The sequence below is a fragment of the Salmo trutta genome, unplaced genomic scaffold (genome assembly GCF_901001165.1).
Source record: "Salmo trutta unplaced genomic scaffold, fSalTru1.1, whole genome shotgun sequence".
NCBI lineage: Eukaryota > Metazoa > Chordata > Actinopteri > Salmoniformes > Salmonidae > Salmo > Salmo trutta.
Window position 1 is genome coordinate 439,798 of NW_021822962.1, and position 24,655 is coordinate 464,452.

Genomic DNA, 24,655 nt, shown 5'->3' on the forward strand with positions numbered 1-24,655 from the left:
TTCACGACAAGGCAAAAGTGGTTGTTTAAAATGATTCGTTCTCCCACAAGTCAACTCCCAAACAAAAGCACAAAACAGTCCAGCATACTTTTAACAATTACTTTATTTCTTGTACTTCATTAACTGTGAACAATCTGAAGTGGGTTACTTCCAAGGCAGCAGATAAATGTGACAGCTTTCTTCCCAGGATATGAGTCATTCCTTCAGTACCTGTCCTTAACTAAGAATGCGTCTTGCACCCTATTCCCTATTTAGTGCACTACTTTTGACCAGAGCCCATAGAACTATAGTCAAAAGTGTGCTATATAGTAGTGCACTACAAAAGGGGAATAGGGTGCCATTTCGGAGGCAAGATGAGTGACTATATCCACACTGACAGATACAGAGCCAGGACGTTATTTCTGAGCAGACGGTTCAGTTGGCTGTTTTTCATCCCAGAGATGACTACGGTGCACCATCATGTTTACGTTCCCAAAGCATAGTACGCGTCCCAGATGGCACCCTATTCCCTATATAGTGCACAACTTTTGACCTGAGCCCATAGGGTCAGTGCGAGTCCATGTGTGTGTATATTTCAAGGCATTGAATCCCATAGACCTCTGGTCAAAAGTAGTGCACTATATAGGGAATAGGGTACCCTCTGGGACACAGTGTTGCCTACCAAGCCCACCCAGGCTCAGCTGACTCCTACATGATACACTGAGATCCTTCATGTTGTACAACAGAAGCAGCCAGTGGTGAAGAATCCTAATCCCAGAGTATTTCATATCACAATGTAAAAAATATTGCTATTTAAAAACCAGCAACTCAGCACAAAACCTTGTCCTATATTAAGTCCCATCCCGCATCCCCATATCCTCAAAAATGAAGGAGACAAGGACATGATTCTAACAAGTGTTACCTTACATGCATTATGAAACCGGAGCAAGGAGCAAGATGACTGAGCTCTGTGGATGGCATTCAATTTAACAAAGACGTTAAACTGGATTTTCTTGAAACATTGAGATAAAAACACACAGACAGCAAAAAATCTGTTCTTTTTCATGATTATTTCATTCATGTCATCATGGCTAGCAGGGGCTTTCAGTTAACATGGTGTATGGTGATGCAGACCTGTTGTGACAGCTAGTGGTGGGTCGGTGTGTTTCATTGACAGTGCTTTGGGTTGGGTCAGTGCTACCTAGCAGCAGGGAGGAAAGAGGAACGATCAGGCCTGGGACCAAGCTGACAGTGTTGCTGCTGGTTGAGGGGTTGGTCTGGTGGTCGATGGCTCTGTGTGTGTATGTCACAGTATGTCACAATCAGTGCAAAATAGTTTGTCAGTGTGTGTGTGTGTGTGTGTGTGTGTGTGTGTGTGTGTGTGTGTGTACTTGATGGAAATCGGGCTTGTTCGCTTTTCCTCTCTACGAGTTCAATTGGCCGGCAGTTGGGGACGAATGTGTTCATTCAAAGACATCAGAGAGAAGATGGTCTCTAACAGCCCTGAGAGTGAGACGCAGAAGAATCCCAACAGAACAGTGGGAACTAACTGTCCCCATGGAGACAGACAACAGGTCAAGTCCTAAATGCATCAAAGGGGGGTGTAGGTCGGTCCAATATTAAAGTTGATGTAGTCGTTCTATATGGGTCAGAACAGGCGGGCTGCGGGGTCACACTACATCACATCACACAGCACTTGTTCTTGTGTTTGTGAGGGTCTTTGAAGCGCAGTCTCTGTCTGGAGCGGTATTTCTCCAGGTAGGTCAGCTGCTTGCTGTTGATCGCTCCCCTGCGCTTCCTGAGGAGACACAGAAAGACAGGTCTACTGTTACTCCCTACAGGAACCTCTGTTGTGTCCCAATTGGCACCCTGCTCACTACCTCTGATCAGTGTCCACCCTGGCCAAAAGCAGTGCAACATTTAGAGACTCATCAACACTGATTATTCACTTTGTATCTTATATGTGAAGCGTAACAGCTTGACACTGTAGCCCCACACACACACAATGCTAACATGGATAGCTTCGCTGTATATAAGGGCCCTCATGTAAAGAGACATTTATAATTCACGTAGGGTATGATTTTCCCGCATCCACACGAAGCCTATTTATTCCTGGACTAAAAAGCACTTTCAATTCAGATTGTCCATTGAGCATGGTGCTCAGTCCGGGAGGGCAGTAGGCTTGATGTTTTTCCAGAGAACCCGACCCATAAAGTAGAGCCTATGAGTGTCAGAAGAATCCAGAGGTGTGCAGAGCCCTGGCTGAGGGAAAGACACTCCCAGCTCAAACCACATAAACCTCCTCAGTGGAGAGCGGTTCAATCCCTTTCTCCCTCCTCATGATGTCCCATAAACCTCCTCAGTGGAGAGCGGTTCAATCCCTTTCTCCCTCCTCATGATGTCCCATAAACCTCCTCAGTGGAGAGCGGTTCAATCCCTTTCTCCCTCCTCATGATGTCCCATAAACCTCCTCAGTGGAGAGCGGTTCAATCCCTTTCTCCCTCCTCATGATGTCCCATAAACCTCCTCAGTGGAGAGCGGTTCAATCCCTTTCTCCCTCCTCATGATGTCCCCATCTGAAGCTACAGCTGTCAGATGAAACAGGAACAACACTAAACAGGTTGAGTGGACTTCCACTCTCCTTAAAAACATCAAGAGACAGAAAGTGAGGTGTTAATACTGCCTGATGAACTGAACTAAATCTGGAGGTGAGGTGTTCATACTGCCTGATGAACTGAACTAAATCTGGAGGTGAGGTGTTCATACTGCCTGATGAACTGAACTAAATCTGGAGGTGAGGTGTACATACTGCCTGATGAACTGAACTAAATCTGGAGGTGAGGTGTTCATACTGCCTGATGAACTGAACTAAATCTGGAGGTGAGGTGTTCATACTGCCTGATGAACTGAACTAAATCTGGAGGTGAGGTGTTCATACTGCCTGATGAACTGAACTAAATCTGGAGGTGAGGTGTTCATACTGCCTGATGAACTGAACTAAATCTGGAGGTGAGGTGTTCATACTGCCTGATGAACTGAACTAAATCTGAGGTGTACATACTGCCTGATGAACTGAACTAAATCTGGAGGTGAGGTGTTCATACTGCCTGATGAACTGAACTAAATCTGAGGTGTACATACTGCCTGATGAACTGAACTGAATCTGGAGGTCAGGTGTTCATACTGCCTGATGAACTGAACTGAATCTGGAGGTGAGGTGTTCATACTGCCTGATGAACTGAACTAAATCTGGAGGTGAGGTGTTCATACTGCCTGATGAACTGAACTGAATCTGGAGGTGAGGTGTTAATACTGCCTGATGAACTGAACTAAATCTGGAGGTGAGGTGTTCATACTGCCTGATGAACTGAACTAAATCTGAGGTGTACATACTGCCTGATGAACTGAACTAAATCTGGAGGTGAGGTGTTCATACTGCCTGATGAACTGAACTAAATCTGAGGTGTACATACTGCCTGATGAACTGAACTGAATCTGGAGGTCAGGTGTTCATACTGCCTGATGGACTGAACTAAATCTGGAGGTGAGGTGTTCATACTGCCTGATGAACTGAACTAAATCTGAGGTGTACATACTGCCTGATGAACTGAACTAAATCTGGAGGTGAGGTGTTCATACTGCCTGATGAACTGAACTAAATCTGAGGTGTACATACTGCCTGATGAACTGAACTGAATCTGGAGGTCAGGTGTTCATACTGCCTGATGAACTGAACTGAATCTGGAGGTGAGGTGTTCATACTGCCTGATGAACTGAACTGAATCTGGAGGTGAGGTGTTCATACTGCCTGATGAACTGAACTAAATCTGGAGGTGAGGTGTTCATACTGCCTGATGAACTGAACTGAATCTGGAGGTGAGGTGTTAATACTGCCTGATGAACTGAACTAAATCTGGAGGTGAGGTGTTCATACTGCCTGATGAACTGAACTAAATCTGAGGTGTACATACTGCCTGATGAACTGAACTAAATCTGGAGGTGAGGTGTTCATACTGCCTGATGAACTGAACTAAATCTGAGGTGTACATACTGCCTGATGAACTGAACTGAATCTGGAGGTCAGGTGTTCATACTGCCTGATGAACTGAACTAAATCTGGAGGTGAGGTGTTCATACTGCCTGATGAACTGAACTAAATCTGAGGTGTACATACTGCCTGATGAACTGAACTAAATCTGGAGGTGAGGTGTTCATACTGCCTGATGAACTGAACTAAATCTGAGGTGTACATACTGCCTGATGAACTGAACTGAATCTGGAGGTCAGGTGTTCATACTGCCTGATGAACTGAACTGAATCTGGAGGTGAGGTGTTCATTCTGCCTGATGAACTGAACTGAATCTGGAGGTGAGGTGTTCATACTGCCTGATGAACTGAACTGAATCTGGAGGTGAGGTGTTCATACTGCCTGATGAACTGAACTGAATCTGGAGGTCAGGTGTTCATACTGCCTGATGAACTGAACTGAATCTGGAGGTGAGGTGTTCATACTGCCTGATGAACTGAACTGAATCTGGAGGTGAGGTGTTCATACTGCCTGATGAACTGAACTGAATCTGGAGGTGAGGTGTTCATACTGCCTGATGAACTGAACTGAATCTGGAGGTGAGGTGTTCATACTGCCTGATGAACTGAACTAAATCTGAGGTGTACATACTGCCTGATGAACTGAACTGAATCTGGAGGTGAGGTGTTCATACTGCCTGATGAACTGAACTAAATCTGAGGTGTACATACTGCCTGATGAACTGAACTGAATCTGGAGGTGAGGTGTTCATACTGCCTGATGAACTGAACTAAATCTGGAGGTGAGGTGTTCATACTGCCTGATGAACTGAACTGAATCTGGAGGTGAGGTGTTCATACTGCCTGATGAACTGAACTGAATCTGGAGGTGAGGTATTCATACTGCCTGATGAACTGAACTGAATCTAGAGGTGAGGTGTTCATACTGCCTGATGAACTGAACTGAATGTGAGTGGTACATACTGCCTGATGAACTGAACTGAATGTGAGGTGTACATACTGCCTGATGAACTGAACTGAATGTGAGGTGTACATACTGCCTGATGAACTGAACTGAATGTGAGGTGTACATACTGCCTGATGAACTGAACTGAATGTGAGGTGTACATACTGCCTGATGAACTGAACTGAATGTGAGGTGTACATACTGCCTGATGAACTGAACTGAATGTGAGGTGTACATACTGCCTGATGAACTGAACTAAATCTGAGGTGTACATACTGCCTGATGAACTGAACTGAATCTGGAGGTCAGGTGTTCATACTGCCTGATGAACTGAACTAAATCTGAGGTGTACATACTGCCTGATGAACTGAACTGAATCTGGAGGTCAGGTGTTCATACTGCCTGATGGACTGAACTAAATCTGGAGGTGAGGTGTTCATACTGCCTGATGAACTGAACTAAATCTGAGGTGTACATACTGCCTGATGAACTGAACTAAATCTGGAGGTGAGGTGTTCATACTGCCTGATGAACTGAACTAAATCTGAGGTGTACATACTGCCTGATGAACTGAACTGAATCTGGAGGTCAGGTGTTCATACTGCCTGATGAACTGAACTGAATCTGGAGGTGAGGTGTTCATACTGCCTGATGAACTGAACTGAATCTGGAGGTGAGGTGTTCATACTGCCTGATGAACTGAACTAAATCTGGAGGTGAGGTGTTCATACTGCCTGATGAACTGAACTGAATCTGGAGGTGAGGTGTTAATACTGCCTGATGAACTGAACTAAATCTGGAGGTGAGGTGTTCATACTGCCTGATGAACTGAACTAAATCTGAGGTGTACATACTGCCTGATGAACTGAACTAAATCTGGAGGTGAGGTGTTCATACTGCCTGATGAACTGAACTAAATCTGAGGTGTACATACTGCCTGATGAACTGAACTGAATCTGGAGGTCAGGTGTTCATACTGCCTGATGAACTGAACTAAATCTGGAGGTGAGGTGTTCATACTGCCTGATGAACTGAACTAAATCTGAGGTGTACATACTGCCTGATGAACTGAACTAAATCTGGAGGTGAGGTGTTCATACTGCCTGATGAACTGAACTAAATCTGAGGTGTACATACTGCCTGATGAACTGAACTGAATCTGGAGGTCAGGTGTTCATACTGCCTGATGAACTGAACTGAATCTGGAGGTGAGGTGTTCATTCTGCCTGATGAACTGAACTGAATCTGGAGGTGAGGTGTTCATACTGCCTGATGAACTGAACTGAATCTGGAGGTGAGGTGTTCATACTGCCTGATGAACTGAACTGAATCTGGAGGTCAGGTGTTCATACTGCCTGATGAACTGAACTGAATCTGGAGGTGAGGTGTTCATACTGCCTGATGAACTGAACTGAATCTGGAGGTGAGGTGTTCATACTGCCTGATGAACTGAACTGAATCTGGAGGTGAGGTGTTCATACTGCCTGATGAACTGAACTGAATCTGGAGGTGAGGTGTTCATACTGCCTGATGAACTGAACTAAATCTGAGGTGTACATACTGCCTGATGAACTGAACTGAATCTGGAGGTGAGGTGTTCATACTGCCTGATGAACTGAACTAAATCTGAGGTGTACATACTGCCTGATGAACTGAACTGAATCTGGAGGTGAGGTGTTCATACTGCCTGATGAACTGAACTAAATCTGGAGGTGAGGTGTTCATACTGCCTGATGAACTGAACTGAATCTGGAGGTGAGGTGTTCATACTGCCTGATGAACTGAACTGAATCTGGAGGTGAGGTATTCATACTGCCTGATGAACTGAACTGAATCTAGAGGTGAGGTGTTCATACTGCCTGATGAACTGAACTGAATGTGAGTGGTACATACTGCCTGATGAACTGAACTGAATGTGAGGTGTACATACTGCCTGATGAACTGAACTGAATGTGAGGTGTACATACTGCCTGATGAACTGAACTGAATGTGAGGTGTACATACTGCCTGATGAACTGAACTGAATGTGAGGTGTACATACTGCCTGATGAACTGAACTGAATGTGAGGTGTACATACTGCCTGATGAACTGAACTGAATGTGAGGTGTACATACTGCCTGATGAACTGAACTGCCTCCTCATACTTCATCCCGCCCTCGATCAGAGCCAGAGCCACCAGCACAGGAGCCCTGGAGGGAGAAACACAAAGAAACAGCCTTTACATGCTGCTGCTAATACTGGGACTTAAAGACACAGTCACGCTGCTACTAATACTGGGACTTAAAGACACAGTCACGCTGCTACTAATACTGGGACTTAAAGACACAGTCACACTGCTGCTAATACAGGGACTTAAAGACAGTCACGATGCTACTAATACTGGGACTTAAAGACACAGTCACACTGCTACTAATACTGGGACTTAAAGACACAGTCAGAACCTTATAGGCCTTGGTCAAAAGTAGTGCACTTAATAGGGAATATGGTGCCATTTGGGATGTTGCCATAGAAACTGCATTCACAGAGTAATACTGGGAATTAAAGACATCCATGAGTGTCCTTCCTGTTATGCCCCCAGCAACGTCTCTCTCTCCATGTTGTCACAACACAGCCAGTTCCCAGGGAATGGAGTTCAATCTGGTTTGGACTATTCTGGTTTGGACAAAGGAAAGCCCTGCTGCGGGGTGAGAGCTGGAACTAGTTGTGCTGTATTTGGCCACTAATATTTACAGGTGACAAATCATTAGAAAACGCTGTAGCCCACTTTCCCTTTTTCTAGCCTTATATGGGTCGTTGCTGTGGTTACGGTAAGTCAGCGTGGAAATAGAGAGCTGAAGAGCATAACACCACTAACACAAACACTGGACTTCTAGGAATCACTGAAACAGATGAGCTGCCTGCCTGGATATGAGACATTGACATATATTCATCTATCTAACTGTACCCTGTCAAGCCATATCAGCCCCCACAACACTTTGATGTTCCAGAGGGTACCAGCTGAAAGCCAAAGACTCCCCAGCTGATTAACAGGACAACAAACAGTTCAGAGTAAAGTAAACATTGGCGCCCTGTCAAAAACCACAGACGAGTCCCAGAGGAGGTCTCCAGTACGTCAGAGATAGACTGTGCTTCATCAACCCAGCGAGGGGAGGCTGGGGGGCTCCTTCAGCTTACCCAGGGAGGGGAGAGGAAGATGGGAGTCTGGGGAGGCTGGGGGGCTCCTTCAGCTTACCCAGGGAGGGGAAGATGGGAGTCTGGGGAGGTCAGGGGGGCTCCTTCAGCTTACCCAGGGAGGGGTAGAGGAAGATGGGAGTCTGGGGAGGTCAGGGGGCTGGGGGCTCCTTCAGCTTACCCAGGGAGGGGAGAGGAAGATGGGAATCTGGGGAGGTCAGGGGGCTGGGGGCTCCTTCAGCTTACCCAGGGAGGGGAGAGGAAGATGGGAGTCTGGGGAGGTCAGGGGGGCTCCTTCAGCTTACCCAGGGAGGGGAGAGGAAGATGGGAGTCTGGGGAGGTCAGGGGGGCTCCTTCAGCTTACCCAGGGAAGGGAGAGGAAGATGGGAGTCTGGGGAGGTCAGGGGGGCTCCTTCAGCTTACCCAGGGAGGGGAGGGGAAGATGGGAGTCTGGGGTGGTCAGGGGGGCTCCTTCAGCTTACCCAGGGAGGGGAGAGGAAGATGGGAGTCTGGGGTGGTCAGGGGGCTCCTTCAGCTTACCCAGGAGGGGAGAGGAAGATGGGAGTCTAGGGAGGTCAGGGGGCTGGGGGCTCCTTCAGCTTACCCAGGGAGGGGAGAGGAAGATGGGAGTCTGGGGAGGTCAGGGGGGCTCCTTCAGCTTACCCAGGGAAGGGAGAGGAAGATGGGAGTCTGGGGAGGTCAGGGGGGCTCCTTCAGCTTACCCAGGGAGGGGAGGGGAAGATGGGAGTCTGGGGTGGTCAGGGGGGCTCCTTCAGCTTACCCAGGGAGGGGAGAGGAAGATGGGAGTCTGGGGTGGTCAGGGGGCTCCTTCAGCTTACCCAGGGAGGGGAGGGGAAGATGGGAGTCTGGGGTGGTCAGGGGGGCTCCTTCAGCTTACCCAGGAGGGGAGAGGAAGATGGGAGTCTAGGGAGGTCAGGGGGCTCCTTCAGCTTACCCAGGAGGGGAGAGGAAGATGGGAGTCTAGGGAGGTCAGGGGGCTGGGGGCTCCTTCAGCTTACCCAGGACGGGAGGGGAAGAGGGGCTCCTTCAGCTTCCTACCAATGAGCTCAACCATTATTAGTACCAAAGGCCTGGTTTAACCTGGTTTAATGGCTCCCTATTGCCCACAGGGCTCTGGTCAAAAGTAGTGCACTATGTATAGAATAGGGTGCCATTTGAGACGTATCCTAAGCTTTCTCCTCTACTAGCTAGCTAATACTCCATCAGTACAGATGTGACTCATTGTCTCTCCTCTGCCATAGAGGACACCTGAAGGAACACCAGACAGGACAGAGCTAAAATGAGCCTGGTAACCAGATCAGTTTGTGCTTCTATTTCGTCAACTCCTCTGTTATGATGGTTGGCATGGCAACCATAAGAACTAATGTATGTCATGGCCAACCATAATAACTAATGTATGTCATGGCCAACCATAAGTACTAATGCCATTGCATGGCCAACCATAAGAACCACTGTATGTCATGGCCAACCATAAGAACTAATGTATGTCATGGCCAACCATAAGAACTAATGTATGTCATGGCCAACCATAAGAACTAATGTATGTCATGGCCAACCATAAGAACTAATGTATGTCATGGCCAACCATAAGAACTAATGTATGTCATGGCCAACCATAAGAACTAATGTATGTCATAACCAACCATAAGAACTAATGTATGTCATGGCCAACCATAAGAACTAATGTATGTCATGGCCAACCATAAGAACTAATGTATGTCATGGCCAACCATAAGAACTAATGTATGTCATGGCCAACCATAAGAATTAATGTATGTCATGGCCAACCATAAGAACTAATGTATTGCCATGGCCAACCATAAGAACTAATGTATTGCCATGGCCAACCATAAGAACTAATGTATTGCCATGGCCAACCATAAGAACTAATGTATTGCCATGGCCAACCATAAGAACTAATGTATTGCCATGGCCAACCATAAGAACTAATGTATTGCCATGGCCAACCATAAGAACTAATGTATGGCCATGGCCAACCATAAGAACTAATGTATTGCCATGGCCAACCATAAGAACTAATGTATTGCCATGGCCAACCATAAGAACTAATGTATGGCATGGCCAGCCATAAGAACTAATGTATGGCATGGCCAGCCATAAGAACTAATCTATGGCATGGCCAACCAAAATAACTAATGTATGGCATGGCCAACCATTAGAACTAATGTATGGCATGGCCAACCATAAGAACTAATGTATGGCATGGCCAACCATAAGAACTAATGTATGGCATGGCCAACCATAAGAACTAATGTATTGCCATGGCCAACCATAAGAACTAATGTATGGCATGGCCAACCATAAGAACTAATGTATGGCATGGCCAACCATAAGAACTAATGTATGGCATGGCCAACCATAAGAACTAATGTATTGCCATGGCCAACCATAAGAACTAATGTATTGCCATGGCCAACCATAAGAACTAATGTATTGCCATGGCCAACCATAAGAACTAATCTATGGCATGGCCAGCCATAAGAACTAATGTATGGCATGGCCAGCCATAAGAACTAATCTATGGCATGGCCAACCATAATAACTAATGTATGGCATGGCCAACCATTAGAACTAATGTATGGCATGGCCAACCATAAGAACTAATGTATGGCATGGCCAACCATAAGAACTAATGTATGGCATGGCCAACCATAAGAACTAATGTATGGCATGGCCAACCATAAGAACTACTGTATGGCATGGCCAACCATAAGAACTAATGTATGGCCTGGCCAATGGGAGTCCAGAGGCTCAACTACAGAACATACAGTACAGGTCTGGGCATGGCCAACCAGAATACAGCTAACTGACATTTCACAAGACAACTGGTTACGTCCCAAATGGCACCCTATTCCCTACATAGTTCACTACTTTTGACCAGAGCCCTATGGCCAATGTCACCCTATTCCCTATATAGTGCACTACTTTTGACCAGAGTACTGGTGAGCTGACTAGTAGAGATTCAATCTGAGAGGATACATTTAGAGACACAATAGAAATAAATGCTGCTTCAACATTTTTCAGACGTCAACCTCTGTGCTTTGAATAATAAATGGTGGATTAGTTGTGAAGGAGTGTCCCTTGGCTAACAGTTGACTTTGGCTTGGGTCTGCCTGCATGCAGAGAGAGGGCCCTGGTCAGGCTGTAGGAGAAGGGGAGAGACTGGTGGCTGCTGGGACAGTGGCCATCACAGTGGGGGGATGACACTGCAGCCTTGTGAGCTTGGTTCAACTGTCTTACCCAGTTGAACCAAGAAGCCTAAAACAGAAGAGTATTAATGATCCGCACCGTCCCAGCCCGGCAACACAGTGCACCGCCACGCAGCAGCCAGGGTCCTCACGGAACTTAGTCTTCAGCAGGTTCAGCCAATCATCTACGATCTTAGTGGGAGGAGGGGCACCGTCATCAAAGGCCCAGTCCTGGAAAATATACAAATACATTCACATTAGAAAACAATGTAATTGTCCACACAATGTGGGAACTGGTCTTCGGCATCACACATCATAAACAGTACAGTTCTGTCTCTCTGACAGAAACAGCTGATTAGCATTGGCACTCTGAGGGAGTCCATTGTTACGAGAGACAAAGCAGCTCTACACTGCACTCCTGCCTACTTCAAACTGAGGAACCAGACAAAGCAGAATCCCCTACTGAGGGTGAATGTCTTAAAAGAGTTTGTGAAGCGCTGCATGTCTGAAACAACTGTTTCCAAGCCGCTGCACACTGTGAAATGAGACATCTGTACCCACACACAACAGGGAGAAACGCAGAGTGTACCAACCTCAGTCATCCAAGCATGACTCGCAACATGAACCACAGACAACACACACAGACAACACACACAGACAACACACACAGACAACACACACAGACAACACACTGTCCTGTGTCCTTCCTACACTATTCACTGTTTCCTGCCATCTCAACAAGCACCTCCCATCCAAACAGTGGGAACATTCAGTCAGCGACTGGTGGTTTCTGAGGGCCTAGATTCGTCTCAAATGGTACCCTATTCCCTATATAGTGCACTACCATAGGGCTCTGGTCAAAAGTAGTGCACAATTCTTTTTTATTTCACCTTTATTTAACCAGGTAGGCAAGTTGAGAATAAGTTCTCATTTTCAATTGCGACCTGGCCAAGATAAAGCAAAGCAGTTCGACACATACAACAACACAGAGTTACACATGGAGTAAAACAAACATACAGTCAATAATACAGTAGAAAATAAGTCTATATACAATGTGAGCAAATGAGGTGAGATAAGGGAGGTAAAGGCAAAAAGGCCATGGTGGCAAAGTAAATACAATATAGCAAGTAAAACACTGGAATGGTAGATTTGTAGTGGAAGAAAGTGCAAAGTAGAAATAGAAATAATGGGGTGCAAAGGAGCAAAATAAATAAATAAATAAATAATAAATAAATACAGTAGGGGAAGAGGTAGTTGTTTGGGCTAAATTATAGATGGGCTATGTACAGGTGCAGTGATGTGTGAGCTGCTCTGACAGCTGGTGCTTAAAGCTAGTGAGGGAGATAAGTGTTTCCAGTTTCAGAGATTTTTGTAGTTCGTTCCAGTCATTGGCAGCAGAGAACTGGAAGGAGAGACGGCCAAAGGAGGAATTGGCTTTTGGGGTGACCAGAGAGATATACCTGCTGGAGCGCGTGCTACAGGTGGGTGCTGCTATGGTGACCAGTGAGCTGAGATAAGGGGGGACTTCACCTAGCAGGGTCTTGTAGATGACCTGGAGCCAGTGGGTTTGGCGATGAGTATGAAGCGAGGGCCAGCCAACGAGAGCGTGCAGGTCGCAGTGGTGGGTAGTATATGGGGCTTTGGTGACAAAACGGATAGCACTGTGATAGACTGCATCCAATTTATTGAGTAGGGTATTGGAGGCTATTTTGTAAATGACATCGCCGAAGTCAAGGATCGGTAGGATGGTCAGTTTTACGAGGGTATGTTTGGCAGCATGAGTGAAGGATGCTTTGTTGCGAAATAGGAAGCCAATTCTAGATTTAATTTTGGATTGGAGATGTTTGATGTGAGTCTGGAAGGAGAGCTTACTGTCTAACCAGACACCTAGGTATTTGTAGTTGTCCACATATTCTAAGTAAGAACCGTCCAGAGTAGTGATGCTGGACGGGCGGACAGGTGCGGGCAGCGATCGGTTGAAGAGCATGCATTTAGTTTTACTTGTATTAAGAGCAGTTGGAGGCCACGGAAGGAGAGTTGTATGGCATTGAAGCTCGTCTGGAGGGTTGTTAACACAGTGTCCAAAGAAGGGCCAGAAGTATACAGAATGGTGTCGTCTGCGTAGAGGTGGATCAGAGACTCACCAGCAGCAAGAGCGACATCCTTGATGTATACAGAGAAAAGAGTAGGCCCAAGAATTGAACCCTGTGGCACCCCCATAGAGACTACCAGAGGCCCGGACAACAGGCCCTCCGATTTGACACATTGAACTCTATCAGAGAAGTAGTTGGTGAACCAGACGAGGCAATCATTTGAGAAACCAAGGCTATTGAGTCTGCCGATGAGGATGTGGTGATTGACAGAGTCGAAAGCCTTGGCCAGGTCAATGAATACGGCAGCACAGTATTGTTTCTTATCGATGGCTGTTACGATATCGTTTAGGACCTTGAGCGTGGCTGAGGTGCACCCATGACCAGCTCTGAAACCAGATTGCATAGCGGAGAAGGTGCGGTGGGCTTCGAAATGGTCGGTAATTTGTTTGTTGACTTGGCTGTCGAAGACCTTAGAAAGGCAGGGTAGGATAGATATAGGTCTGTAGCAGTTTGGGTCAAGAGTGTCCCCTCCTTTGAAGAAGGGGATGACAGCAGCTGCTTTCCAATCTTTTGGAATCTCAGACGACACGAAAGAGAGGTTGAACAGGCTAGTAATAGGGGTTGCAACAATTTCGGCAGATAATTTTAGAAAGAAAGGGTCCAGATTGTCTAGCCTGGCTGATTTGTAGGGGTCCAGATTTTGCAGCTCTTTCAGAACATCAACTGACTGGATTTTGGAGAAGGAGAAATGGGGAAGGCTTGGGCGAGTAGCTGTGGGGGGTGCAGTGCTGTTGACCGCGGTAGGGGTAGCCAGGTGGAAAGCATGGCCAGCCATAGAAAAATGCTTATTGAAATTCTCAATTATAGTGGATTTATCGGAGGTGACAGAGTTTTCTATCCTCAGTGCAGTGGGCAGCTGGGAGGAGGTGTTCTTATTCTCCATGGACTTTACAGTGTCCCAGAACTTTTTTGAGTTTGTGTTGCAGGAAGCAAATTTCTGCTTGAAAAAGCTAGCCTTGGCTTTTCTAACTGCCTGTGTATATTGGTTTCTAACTTCCCTGAAAAGTTGCATATCACGGGGGCTGTTCGATGCCAATGCAGAACTCCACAGGATGCTTTTGTGTTGGTTAAGGGCAGTCAGGTCTGGAGAGAACCAAGGGCTATATCTGTTCCTGGTTCTACATTTCTTGAATGGGGCATGCTTATTTAAGATGGTAAGGAAGGCATTTAAAAAAAATAACCAGGCATCCTCTACTGACGGGATGAGGTCAATATCCTTCCAAGATACCCGGGCCAGGTCGATTAGAAAGGCTTGCTCGCTGAAATGTTTTAGGGAGCGTTTGACAGTGATGAGTGGAGGTGACCCATTACGGATGCAGGCAATGAGGCAGTGATTGCTGAGATCTTGGTTGAAAACAGCAGAGGTGTATTTAGAGGGCAAGTTGGTTAGGATGATATCTATGAGGGTGCCCATGTTTACGGCTTTGAGGTGGTACCTGGTAGGTTCATTGATAATTTGTGTGAGATTGAGGGCATCAAGCTTAGATTGTAGGATGGCTGGGGTGTTAAGCATGTCCCAGTTTAGGTCACCTAGCAGCACGAGCTCTGAAGATAGATGGGGGGCAATCAGTTCACATATGGTGTCCAGAGCACAGATGGGGGCAGAGGGTGGTGTATAGCAGGCGGCAACAGTGAGAGACTTGTTTTTAGAGAGATGGATTTTTAAAAGTAAAAGTTCAAATTGTTTGGGTACAGACCTGGATAGTGGGACAGAACTCTGCAGGCTATCTCTGCAGTAGATTGCAACACCGCCCCCTTTGGCCGTTCTATCTTGTCTGAAAATGTTGTAGTTAGGAATGAAGATTTCAGAGTTTTTGGTGGACTTCCTAAGCCAGGATTCAGACATGGCTAGGACATCCGGGTTGGTAGGTAGTGTGCTAAAGCAGTGAATAAAACAAACTTAGGGAGAAGGCTTCTAATGTTAACATGCATGAAACCAAGGCTATTACGGTTACAGAAGTCATCAAAAGAGAGCGCCTGGGGAGTAGGAGTGGAGCTAGGCACTGCAGGGCCTGGATTAACCTGTAAATCACCAGAGGAACAGAGGAGGAGTAGGATAAGGGTACGGCTAAAAGCTATGAGAATTGGTCGTCTATGACGTCCAGAATAGTGAGTAAAAGGAGCAGGTTTCTGGGGGCGATAAAATAGATTCAAGGTATAATGTACAGACAAAGGTATGGTAGGATGTGAATACAGTGGAGGTAAACCTAGGCATTGAGTAATGATGAGATATTGTCTCTAGAAACATCATTGAAACCAGAAGATGTCATAGCATGTGTGGGTGGAGGAACTGAAAGGTTGGATAAGGTATAATAAGCAGGGCTAAATGCTCTACAGTGAAATAAGCCAATAAACACTAACCAGAACAGCAATGGACAAGGCATATTGACATTAAGGAGAGGCATGCTTAGCCAAGTGATCATAAGGGTCCTGTGAGATTCAGACAGCTAGCCGGGCCATAGGTAGCAAGTTGGCAGAAGATGGAGGGAGGTATGTTTTTAGCCACCTCGCGCGTTTCCGTCTGTAGATTAGTGGGGTTTCGTGTGGTAGGGGGGACCAGTCCAATTGGCAAAATAGTTATAGTTATAGTGGCCCAAGAAAATTGTCCGATAGACCTATTCAGATAGCAGCCGATAAGACAGCTAACGATTAGCAGGGCGCAGATGGGCGTTCAGGTTACGTCGCGACGGAGGGGCCAGTTGGATAACTCCCTCGGGCAGATAACGTCGGTAGTCCAGTCGTGAAGGCCCGATGGGGCGCCGCATCGGCAGTAAAACGGTTCCGGATAGGTGATTGTAGCCCAGGAGTGGCTGATGGAACTCTTCAGCTGGCTAGCTCCGGAATAATTGATGTTAGCTCCGGGACCGATGTTAGCCAATAGTCACTCGGGAAGCAGCTAGCTAGCGGCAAGATCCAGGTGTAAATGTCCAGAGCCTGCGGTAGAAATCCGGGGATATGGAGAGAAAATAGGTCCGGTATACTCTGGTCTGAGTCGCACTGTACAAAACTGCCGATAGCTTTTCGAGCTAAAGGGATAGCTGATGACCGCCAACCGTGGCTAGCTGAACTCCAACGTTAGCCAGTGAACTGGACCAATAATATATATTTTTTTTAATTGGTGAGGCGGGTTGCAGGAGTGTTTTGAGGTTGAGTTTTTAGAAAAAAAAATATTTAAAAAGATATGTGAAGAAAAGATGTAAATATATATATACATGGGACACGACAAGACGAAGGACAAAGACGTCTGACTGCTACGCCATCTTGGATTGATAAGTATGTAGGCAATAGGGTGCCATTTGGGACACATAACATGTTCATCAGCACCCACAGCATCAGGAAAGCCTGCTGTCAACACAGACACACTATAAGGGGTTTGTTTGTAGTTGGTCCAGAACCACAACAGAGAACAGCTGTGTGGTTACCTCTTCTTCACTGAATGAACTGTGGTGAACTGTTTGACTTCAACATTTAATGGGTTTGGCAAGTGTAAATTAAATCAGTCGGTTGGATACAATGTATTTTTCTGGCAATGTTGGGCTATCATCCTCTAGAATGACAAACATTCTTCCATTGAAGGATTAGACAGTGATGGTAGATTAGCTAAGACATGTATCACCAGGTCAGATATAGACCTAATGCACCATACAGCATCAAGGATGCTCAAACCAGCTGTTTGACTCCTCCATGTGACAGATGAAGGCTTAAAGCAGAAACCATGGGTCACTCTAGGAGGGATCAGTCACACTAGAGACCCATCAGACACTATCGCATCCGGCCGTGATTGGGAGTCCCATAGGGCGGCGGACAATTGGCCCAGCGTCGTCCGGGGTAGGCCGTCATTGTAAATAAGAATTTGTTCTTAATCGAGTTGCCTAGTTAAATAAAGGTTACATGTTAAAAAAAAAAATCACACACACACACACACACACACACACACACACACACACACACACACACACACACACACACACACACACACACACACACACACACACACACACACACACACACACACACACACACACACACACACACACACACACACACACACACACACACACACACACACACACACACACACACACACACACACACACACACACACACACACACACACACACACACCTCTTATCTTCTAGTGGAGTGGGACTTCCAACAGCACAATACCTGCTCCCAGGGACAAACATCTTGTGTGTTTGACGACAATGCGTTACCAAGGCAACAGCTCCCTTCAAAAGCCCTTGGGGGCTCAGCAGAGCCAGTAGATCACAGGCCAGGCTGAGAAGGATGTTATGATGACATCACTATTTCACACTGCCATGAATAGAAGGGTGCAACTGAGACTTTCTCTAAAAAAACAAACAAGAAGCTGATCTGAAGGACTGATACTACAGGCTGAACAAGAGGATGTCTTGTCAGTACCAGTCAGTGTTTCCTACTGCTGTTTTCTTCTGATCATCTCCAGTGAAGGAACAACAGGTGTGGTGGGTGTGAACCACCTCTACATGGACACTGCAGGCTGCTTCCCAAACGGGTCATAGGACCCAGAGCCTAGGGTCGGGACCATACCAGTAGCGCAGTACTCATTAGTATTGTGACAAGGAAACAAAACATGAAGCGGATGTAACTTTTTGGGGAAAACAGCCCTAATGAAACATCATTATGTTGTCATCCAGAGTCACATTTATTTGCTTTTCAAACTACAGCCACAATATATTACATCCTCTTGGACTTACCCTAGGATAGGGGGCGCCACAGCGCATTTTGAAAAAAATGTGTGCCCATTTTCAACGGCCTACTAATCAAACTCAGAAGCTAGGATATGCATATAATTAATACCTGTGGATAGAAAACACCCTAAAGTTTCTAAAACTGTTTGAATGGTGTCTGTGAGTATAACAGAACTCATATGGCAGTCAAAACCCCGAGACCGATTGAAACAGGAAGTGGAATTCTGAATTGTGGACTCAACTTCACATCTTTGCCTATTAATCACACCGTGAGCTATGGTTCATTGAGCACTTTCTATTGCTTCCACTAGATGTCCCCAGTCTTCACAAAGTGTTTTGAGCCTTCTACTGTCGAAACTGAATGAATGAGACGCTGTGGAAATTGGTCACAGGAGGGCCATCACCATTATGACGTTGGCGGCCCTGTCTACCCCCTCCTTTCGAAACGTTTTGAAACACAATACAACCGTCCCCCTCGAATCTTATTGGCTCTCTTGTTGAAACAGGCCCTGAAGATTTATGTTATACAACGTTTGACATGTTTGAACGAACCTAAATTGGGGGAAAATGTTATTTTTCGAAACCGCTGTCCCGCGCCCGACGGAGCATTTGGATACAGCCTTCAGACGCGCTAACAACAGCAAGCTAATGGAACATAAAGGATGGACTTTTTCGACCGAAAATACATTTGTTGTGGACCTGGGATTCCTGGAAGTGCTTTCTGATGAAGACAACTAAAGGTAAGGGATTATTGACAATAGTATACAAGATTAGATGTGATATGCGATTGTTCCAAGATGGCGCCGAGCTGGGTTTACTAGCTCATTTTCTGAGTATCGCATCCCCTTTTATCGCAAAGTGTGATTACCCAGTAAAGTTATTTTTAAATCTGGTATGACAGGTGCTTTCAAGAGATATTCATCTATAAATCTTAGAATGACAATATTACATTTTAAAAATGTTTTCGAATAGTAATTGAGTAAATTGTAGCACTGTTTCCCGGGATGCATTTGAGGAAAAATAGTTAGTCAACGTCAGGTGCCGATGTAAAATGCTGTTTTTATATATAAATATGAACTTTATTGAACAAAAGAATGCATGCATTGTGTAACATGATGTCCTAGGTGTGTCATCTGATGAAGTTTGTAAAAGGTTAGTGCTGCATTTAGCTGTTTTTTGGTTATTTGTGAAGCATGTGGTTGGTCGGAAAATGGCTATGTTGCTACTTTTACCATGTACTCCTCTAACATAATCTAATGTTTTGCTTTTCCTGTAAAACCTTTTTGAAATCGGACGACGTGGGTCGATTCGGGAGAGGTGTATCTATAAAAAGATTTGAGACAGTCCTATATTTGAAAAAAATATAAATTAAATTTCGTTATGCTAATGTCGCTAGGAGTTTTTCGCTGGATGTTGATCCCGCTTACAGGACGAGACGCTCAAGAGGTTAAAGGACCAACGAGTTTGGTCTGCTTAGGGTTTAAACTTTTGCCAAGGAAAAAAAATGGTCACAGCCCTACCAGAACCTAGAGGATTCTGGTACAAAGTAACGCAACATATAGGATATTAGGGCGCCATTTTGGACGCACACAGTATCCATTCTACCAGTAACACACAGGCAAAACCCACAACAGGATCGTTTCTACCAGTAACACACAGGCAAATCACACAACAGGATTCATTCTACCAGTAACACAGAGGCAAAAACCACAACAGGATCCATTCTACCAGTAACACACTGGCAAAACCCACAACAGGATTCATTCTACCAGTAACACAGAGGCAAAACCCACAACAGGATCCATCTACCAGTAACACACAGGCAAAACCCACAACAGGATCCATTCTACCGGTAACACACTGGCAAAACCCACAACAGGATCCATTCTACTCTCTGTTCAATGTCCCAGGTATGACACTAATCCTGTACATAGCAAGGCCTGACCCTAACCTCACATGAAATGCCTTGAATTGCTCTGCATCCTGCTATGGATATCTAAAGAAGCTGTGGGCATCAAGATATGTAGAAGTCATCACAACACCGAAGATCCAGAAATGTCCATTTGCATGTCTGTTTTGACGCCACAGAACTCCATAATGGGTGAACCTGTTGTGACAACCTTGAGAGTAAATCTCTCCCTAATAGAATCTTAGACTGCAGAGAGGATGTGGTTAAAAATAACATTTACATCTACTAAGAGGTGAACAGAGCCGCCTGGTATGTCAACAGTAAGCTATTCATGTCGTGAAGCCCATTCCAAGTCGCTCCAACCAACACAGCCCAGAGCTAGAGACAAGAGCTTGGAGGAGGAGGCAGAGTTCTAATTGTGGCTGAAGAACGTCTTGGGCCGTTTCTCAGAACCCCCAGAACAGACCTTGTCACCATGGTGTCCTTCTTCCTCTGCAACTTGACTCTCGTACGGCAGGCAGCGAGAGGTTTGGCAGAGTGTAGGTCTCAAATCTGGCACCCTATTCCCTTTATAGTGCAGTGCACTACTTGTGATTAAGGCCCATACAGCTCTGCTCAAAAGTAGTGCACTATACAGGCAATAGGGTGCCATTTTGGGCCACTTCCTGAAATGAGCCCACAGTCCCTTTATATCAGCCAGCTGAACGTTATCACATGCTACAGAGGATGGTCTATGTTAAGTCAGTCACAAGGTGGATGGACGCACCTCTGGTACCACTGTTATTACTGGTTATATATGGCCTCCAAATATACCCCCACCATTACTGATACACTGGTAAGACTAAAGTAACGTGCAAAAGTAGAGAGTGTGGGAGTAACATTTCTCCATATAATGCCAATAAATAACCTCTTTGAGCAATGAAAGCATCAGGAGCCATGCCAGACAGAACAGACAGTGCAGGACATTACACAGCGTGCTGAATGAGACAGACAACAACATGGTTTTCATCTGGAGTTCAGGGAGATGTGGAGGGGAACAGGGTTTCACCTGCCAGCCAGTCTCTCTCAGCTGGTGGCTAATCTTCTGCTCTCTGCTGTGTTCCTATTGAAGAGGAGGCACTGACCCAGTCAGTCAGCAAGTGTACGCCCCAAATGGCACCCTATTACCTACATAGTGCACTACCTTTGACCAGAGCCGGACTCAGTCAGTCAGGATACAAGGCTCTCTCTCACAAGGGGAAGAGAAGAGAGAGGACTCAGTCAGCCAGGATACAAGGCTCTCTCTCACACAGGGAAGAGAAGAGAGAGGACTCAGTCAGTCAGGATACAAGGCTCTCTCTCACACAGGGAAGAGAAGAGAGAGGACTCAGTCAGTCAGGATTCAAGGCTCTCTCTCACACAGGGAAGAGAAGAGAGAGGACTCAGTCAGTCAGGATACAAGGCTCTCTCTCACACAGGGAAGAGAAGAGAGAGGACTCAGTCAGCCAGGATACAAGGCTCTCTCTCACACAGGGAAGAGAAGAGAGAGGACTCAGTCAGTCAGGATACAAGGCTCTCTCTCACACAGGGAAGAGAGAGGACTCAGTCAGTCAGGATACAAGACTCTCTCTCACACAGGGAAGAGAAGAGAGAGGACTCAGTCAGCCAGGATACAAGGCTCTCTCTCACACAGAGAAGAGAGAGGACTCAGTCAGTCAGGATACAAGGCTCTCTCTCACACAGGGAAGAGAAGAGAGAGGACTCAGTCAGCCAGGATACAAGGCTCTCTCTCACACAGGGAAGAGAAGAGAGAGGACTCAGTCAGTCAGGATTCAAGGCTCTCTCTCACACAGGGAAGAGAAGAGAGAGGACTCAGTCAGCCAGGATACAAGGCTCTCTCTCACACAGAGAAGAGAGAGGACTCAGTCAGCCAGGATACAAGGCTCTCTCTCACACAGGGAAGAGAAGAGAGAGGACTCAGTCAGTCAGGATTCAAGGCTCTCTCTCACACAGGGAAGAGAAGAGAGAGGACTCAGTCAGTCAGGATACAAGGCTCTCTCTCACACAGGGAAGAGAAGAGAGGACTCAGTCAGCCAGGATACAAGGCTCTCTCTCACACAGGGAAGAGAAGAGAGAGGACTCAGGCAGTCAGGATTCAAGGCTCTCTCTCACACAGGGAAGAGAAGAGAGGACTCAGTCAGCCAGGATACAAGGCTCTCTCTCACACAGGGAAGAGAAGAGAGAGGACTCAGTCAGTCAGGATACAAGGCTCTCTCTCACACAGAGAAGAGAGAGGACTCAGTCAGTCAGGATTCAAGGCTCTCTCTCACACAGGGAAGAGAAGAGAGAGGACTCAGTCAGCCAGGATACAAGGCTCTCTCTCACACAGAGAAGAGAGAGGACTCAGTCAGTCAGGATACAAGGCTCTCTCTCACACAGGGAAGAGAAGAGAGAGGACTCTGTGTGACTGTGTCACTCTGATAACACAATAGAGAGCTGAAGGCCTTATGTAACCCGGGCCTCTAGGTATCTCTACATCCCTACAGTCTTCTCATCTGATGCTACCCCTCCTCTGAGAGGGTACTCTCTGCTACCAACAAAGTTATTAACTCAGAGAGAGAGAAAGGAGAGAGAGAGAGAGAAAGGAGAGAGAGAGAGAGAGAGAGAGAGAGAGAGAGAGAGAGAGAGAGAGAGAGAGAGAGAGAGAGAGAGAGAGAGAGAGAGAGGAGGGGAGAAAGGCAGAGAGAGAGAGAGAGAGAGAGAGAAGAAAAAGAAAGACCAGGGCTGAGAGGGGATAGAAGAAGAAGAGGTGAGAGGATGTTGGGAGACAAGAGAGGAGTAAACCATGAGGTAAACCCTGACGCTGAGCCAGGTGTGTGTGTGTGTGTTTCCTCTACTCCAACACATGTGCAGCAGGGTGAGATCATGACATCCTCCACATGGCAGAGAGAGAGGGAACTGGCTCAGCAGGAACATACTGGAGAAAATGTTTTCAAACAGATGGAAAACAAAAGCCAGTAGACTAGTCTCAATGGACCAGTTCAGGTAGCAGTAGACTAGTCTCAATGGACCAGTTCAGATAGCAGTAGACTAGTCTCAATGGACCAGTTCAGATAGCAGTAGACTAGTCTCAATGGACCAGTTCAGATAGCAGTAGACTAGTCTCAATGGACCAGTTCAGATAGCAGTAGACTAGTCTCAATGGACCAGTTCAGATAGCAGTAGACTAGTCTCAATGGACCAGTTCAGATAGCAGTAGACTAGTCTCAATGGACCAGTTCAGATAGCAGTAGACTAGTCTCAATGGACCAGTTCAGATAGCAGTAGACTAGTCTCAATGGACCAGTTCAGGTAGCAGTAGACTAGTCTCAATGGACCAGTTCAGGTAGCAGTAGACTAGTCTCAATGGACCAGTTCAGGTAGCAGTAGACTAGTCTCAATGGACCAGTTCAGGTAGCAGTAGACTAGTCTCAATGGACCAGTTCAGGTAGAGTAGACTAGTCTCAATGGACCAGTTCAGGTAGAGTAGACTAGTCTCAATGGACCAGTTCAGATAGCAGTAGACTAGTCTCAATGGACCAGTTCAGGTAGCAGCAGGCTGCGTTTCACCTCATTTTGTACCTACTGAACACCACTAGGGTCGTATTCATTAAGGCACAGCGTACCAAAACTTTTGGCACCGTAGCAAAATTTCTTGCAACAGAAAAAAAAGAGAAGCTTTTCTCATTTGACAAATTCAGGTAGGTCCCCCTTCGTTTCAGCCTGTTTAGCTTCTGATTGGTTCCTAGTGAATAGGACCCTTGTGAGAGTGTAGAGAAGAGAGATCCTGTGTGTGTGTGTGTGTGTGTGTGTCTCACCATGACTGTGATGCCATCCTTCTCCAGAGGTGTCTTGTCGTAGGTGACCTCACACACCCGCACCACTGTTGTTGCACCATACTGCTTCAGGTCCTAGGAAAGGAAGGGAAACCATTCAAACCAGATTTCTGGGAATTAACATCTTGATAAAGGTCTGTCTGACATTTCTCTTTAGAATGTGCTTGATAGAAATCTGTGTTGCTGCCATCTACATTCTGTCCATGGAACTTGATATAAATCTGTGTTGCTGCCATCTACATTCTGTCCATGGAACTTGATATAAATCAATCAATATAATACCAATCAGACCGAGTAGGAGTTTTCCCTAGACGCTGATCTAGCATCAGTTCTGGGTTTTCCCTGAGAGACACTGTGTTCTTAGAAACAAGTTTTCAGGATTAGCCAATCACAGATTTCCATCGTCACCTAATTTAAATATTATTCCATTGGTTGTGACATTTCCATTTTCACCTAACATGAAAATTCATTAAGCTTAGCCCTGGGCTAAGAGCATGCAGTGTGAACCCGGAGGGGTAATCTGATTTTAGATCAGTTACCTAGGTGCCACTTCTAACTCAGCAGGATTAGACGACCGAAAGCCAGAACATTCGGGAAGGTTCCTCTCTGTCTCACCTCGATGAAGGTGATTAGAG

The 24,655-nt window shown here is 46.1% G+C and overlaps 2 protein-coding genes across 3 annotated transcripts in view; one reads left to right on the top strand and one right to left on the bottom strand.

Annotated features, from left to right (window-relative positions):
* Nucleotides 1-87: 87 nt before the first annotated feature.
* LOC115187791 (protein tyrosine phosphatase type IVA 3) overlaps nt 88-24,655 on the bottom strand; it is a 66,186-nt gene continuing 41,618 nt past the window's right edge. For both annotated transcript variants that reach the window (XM_029746828.1, XM_029746826.1), the window contains exons 3-6: nt 24,003-24,095; nt 11,475-11,605; nt 7,088-7,162; nt 88-1,777 (exon numbers count right to left, since the gene is read on the bottom strand). In XM_029746828.1, the coding sequence (XP_029602688.1) occupies nt 1,660-1,777; nt 7,088-7,162; nt 11,475-11,605; nt 24,003-24,095 (417 nt within the window). In that variant the 3' untranslated portion in view covers nt 88-1,659. The remainder of the gene's footprint in view (nt 1,778-7,087; nt 7,163-11,474; nt 11,606-24,002; nt 24,096-24,655) is intronic.
* LOC115187790 (PE-PGRS family protein PE_PGRS16-like) lies at nt 7,973-9,262 on the top strand. The gene is made up of 2 exons (XM_029746825.1): nt 7,973-9,076; nt 9,134-9,262. The coding sequence occupies exon 1, from the start codon at nt 8,167-8,169 to the stop codon at nt 9,070-9,072; it is 906 nt and encodes a 301-aa protein (XP_029602685.1). The 5' UTR covers nt 7,973-8,166; the 3' UTR covers nt 9,073-9,076; nt 9,134-9,262.

Coding starts and splice junctions, on each gene's coding strand:
- LOC115187790 (XM_029746825.1), top strand. CDS start 8,167: ATGGGAGTCTGGGGAGGCTGGGGGGCTCCTTCAGCTTACCCAGGGAGG.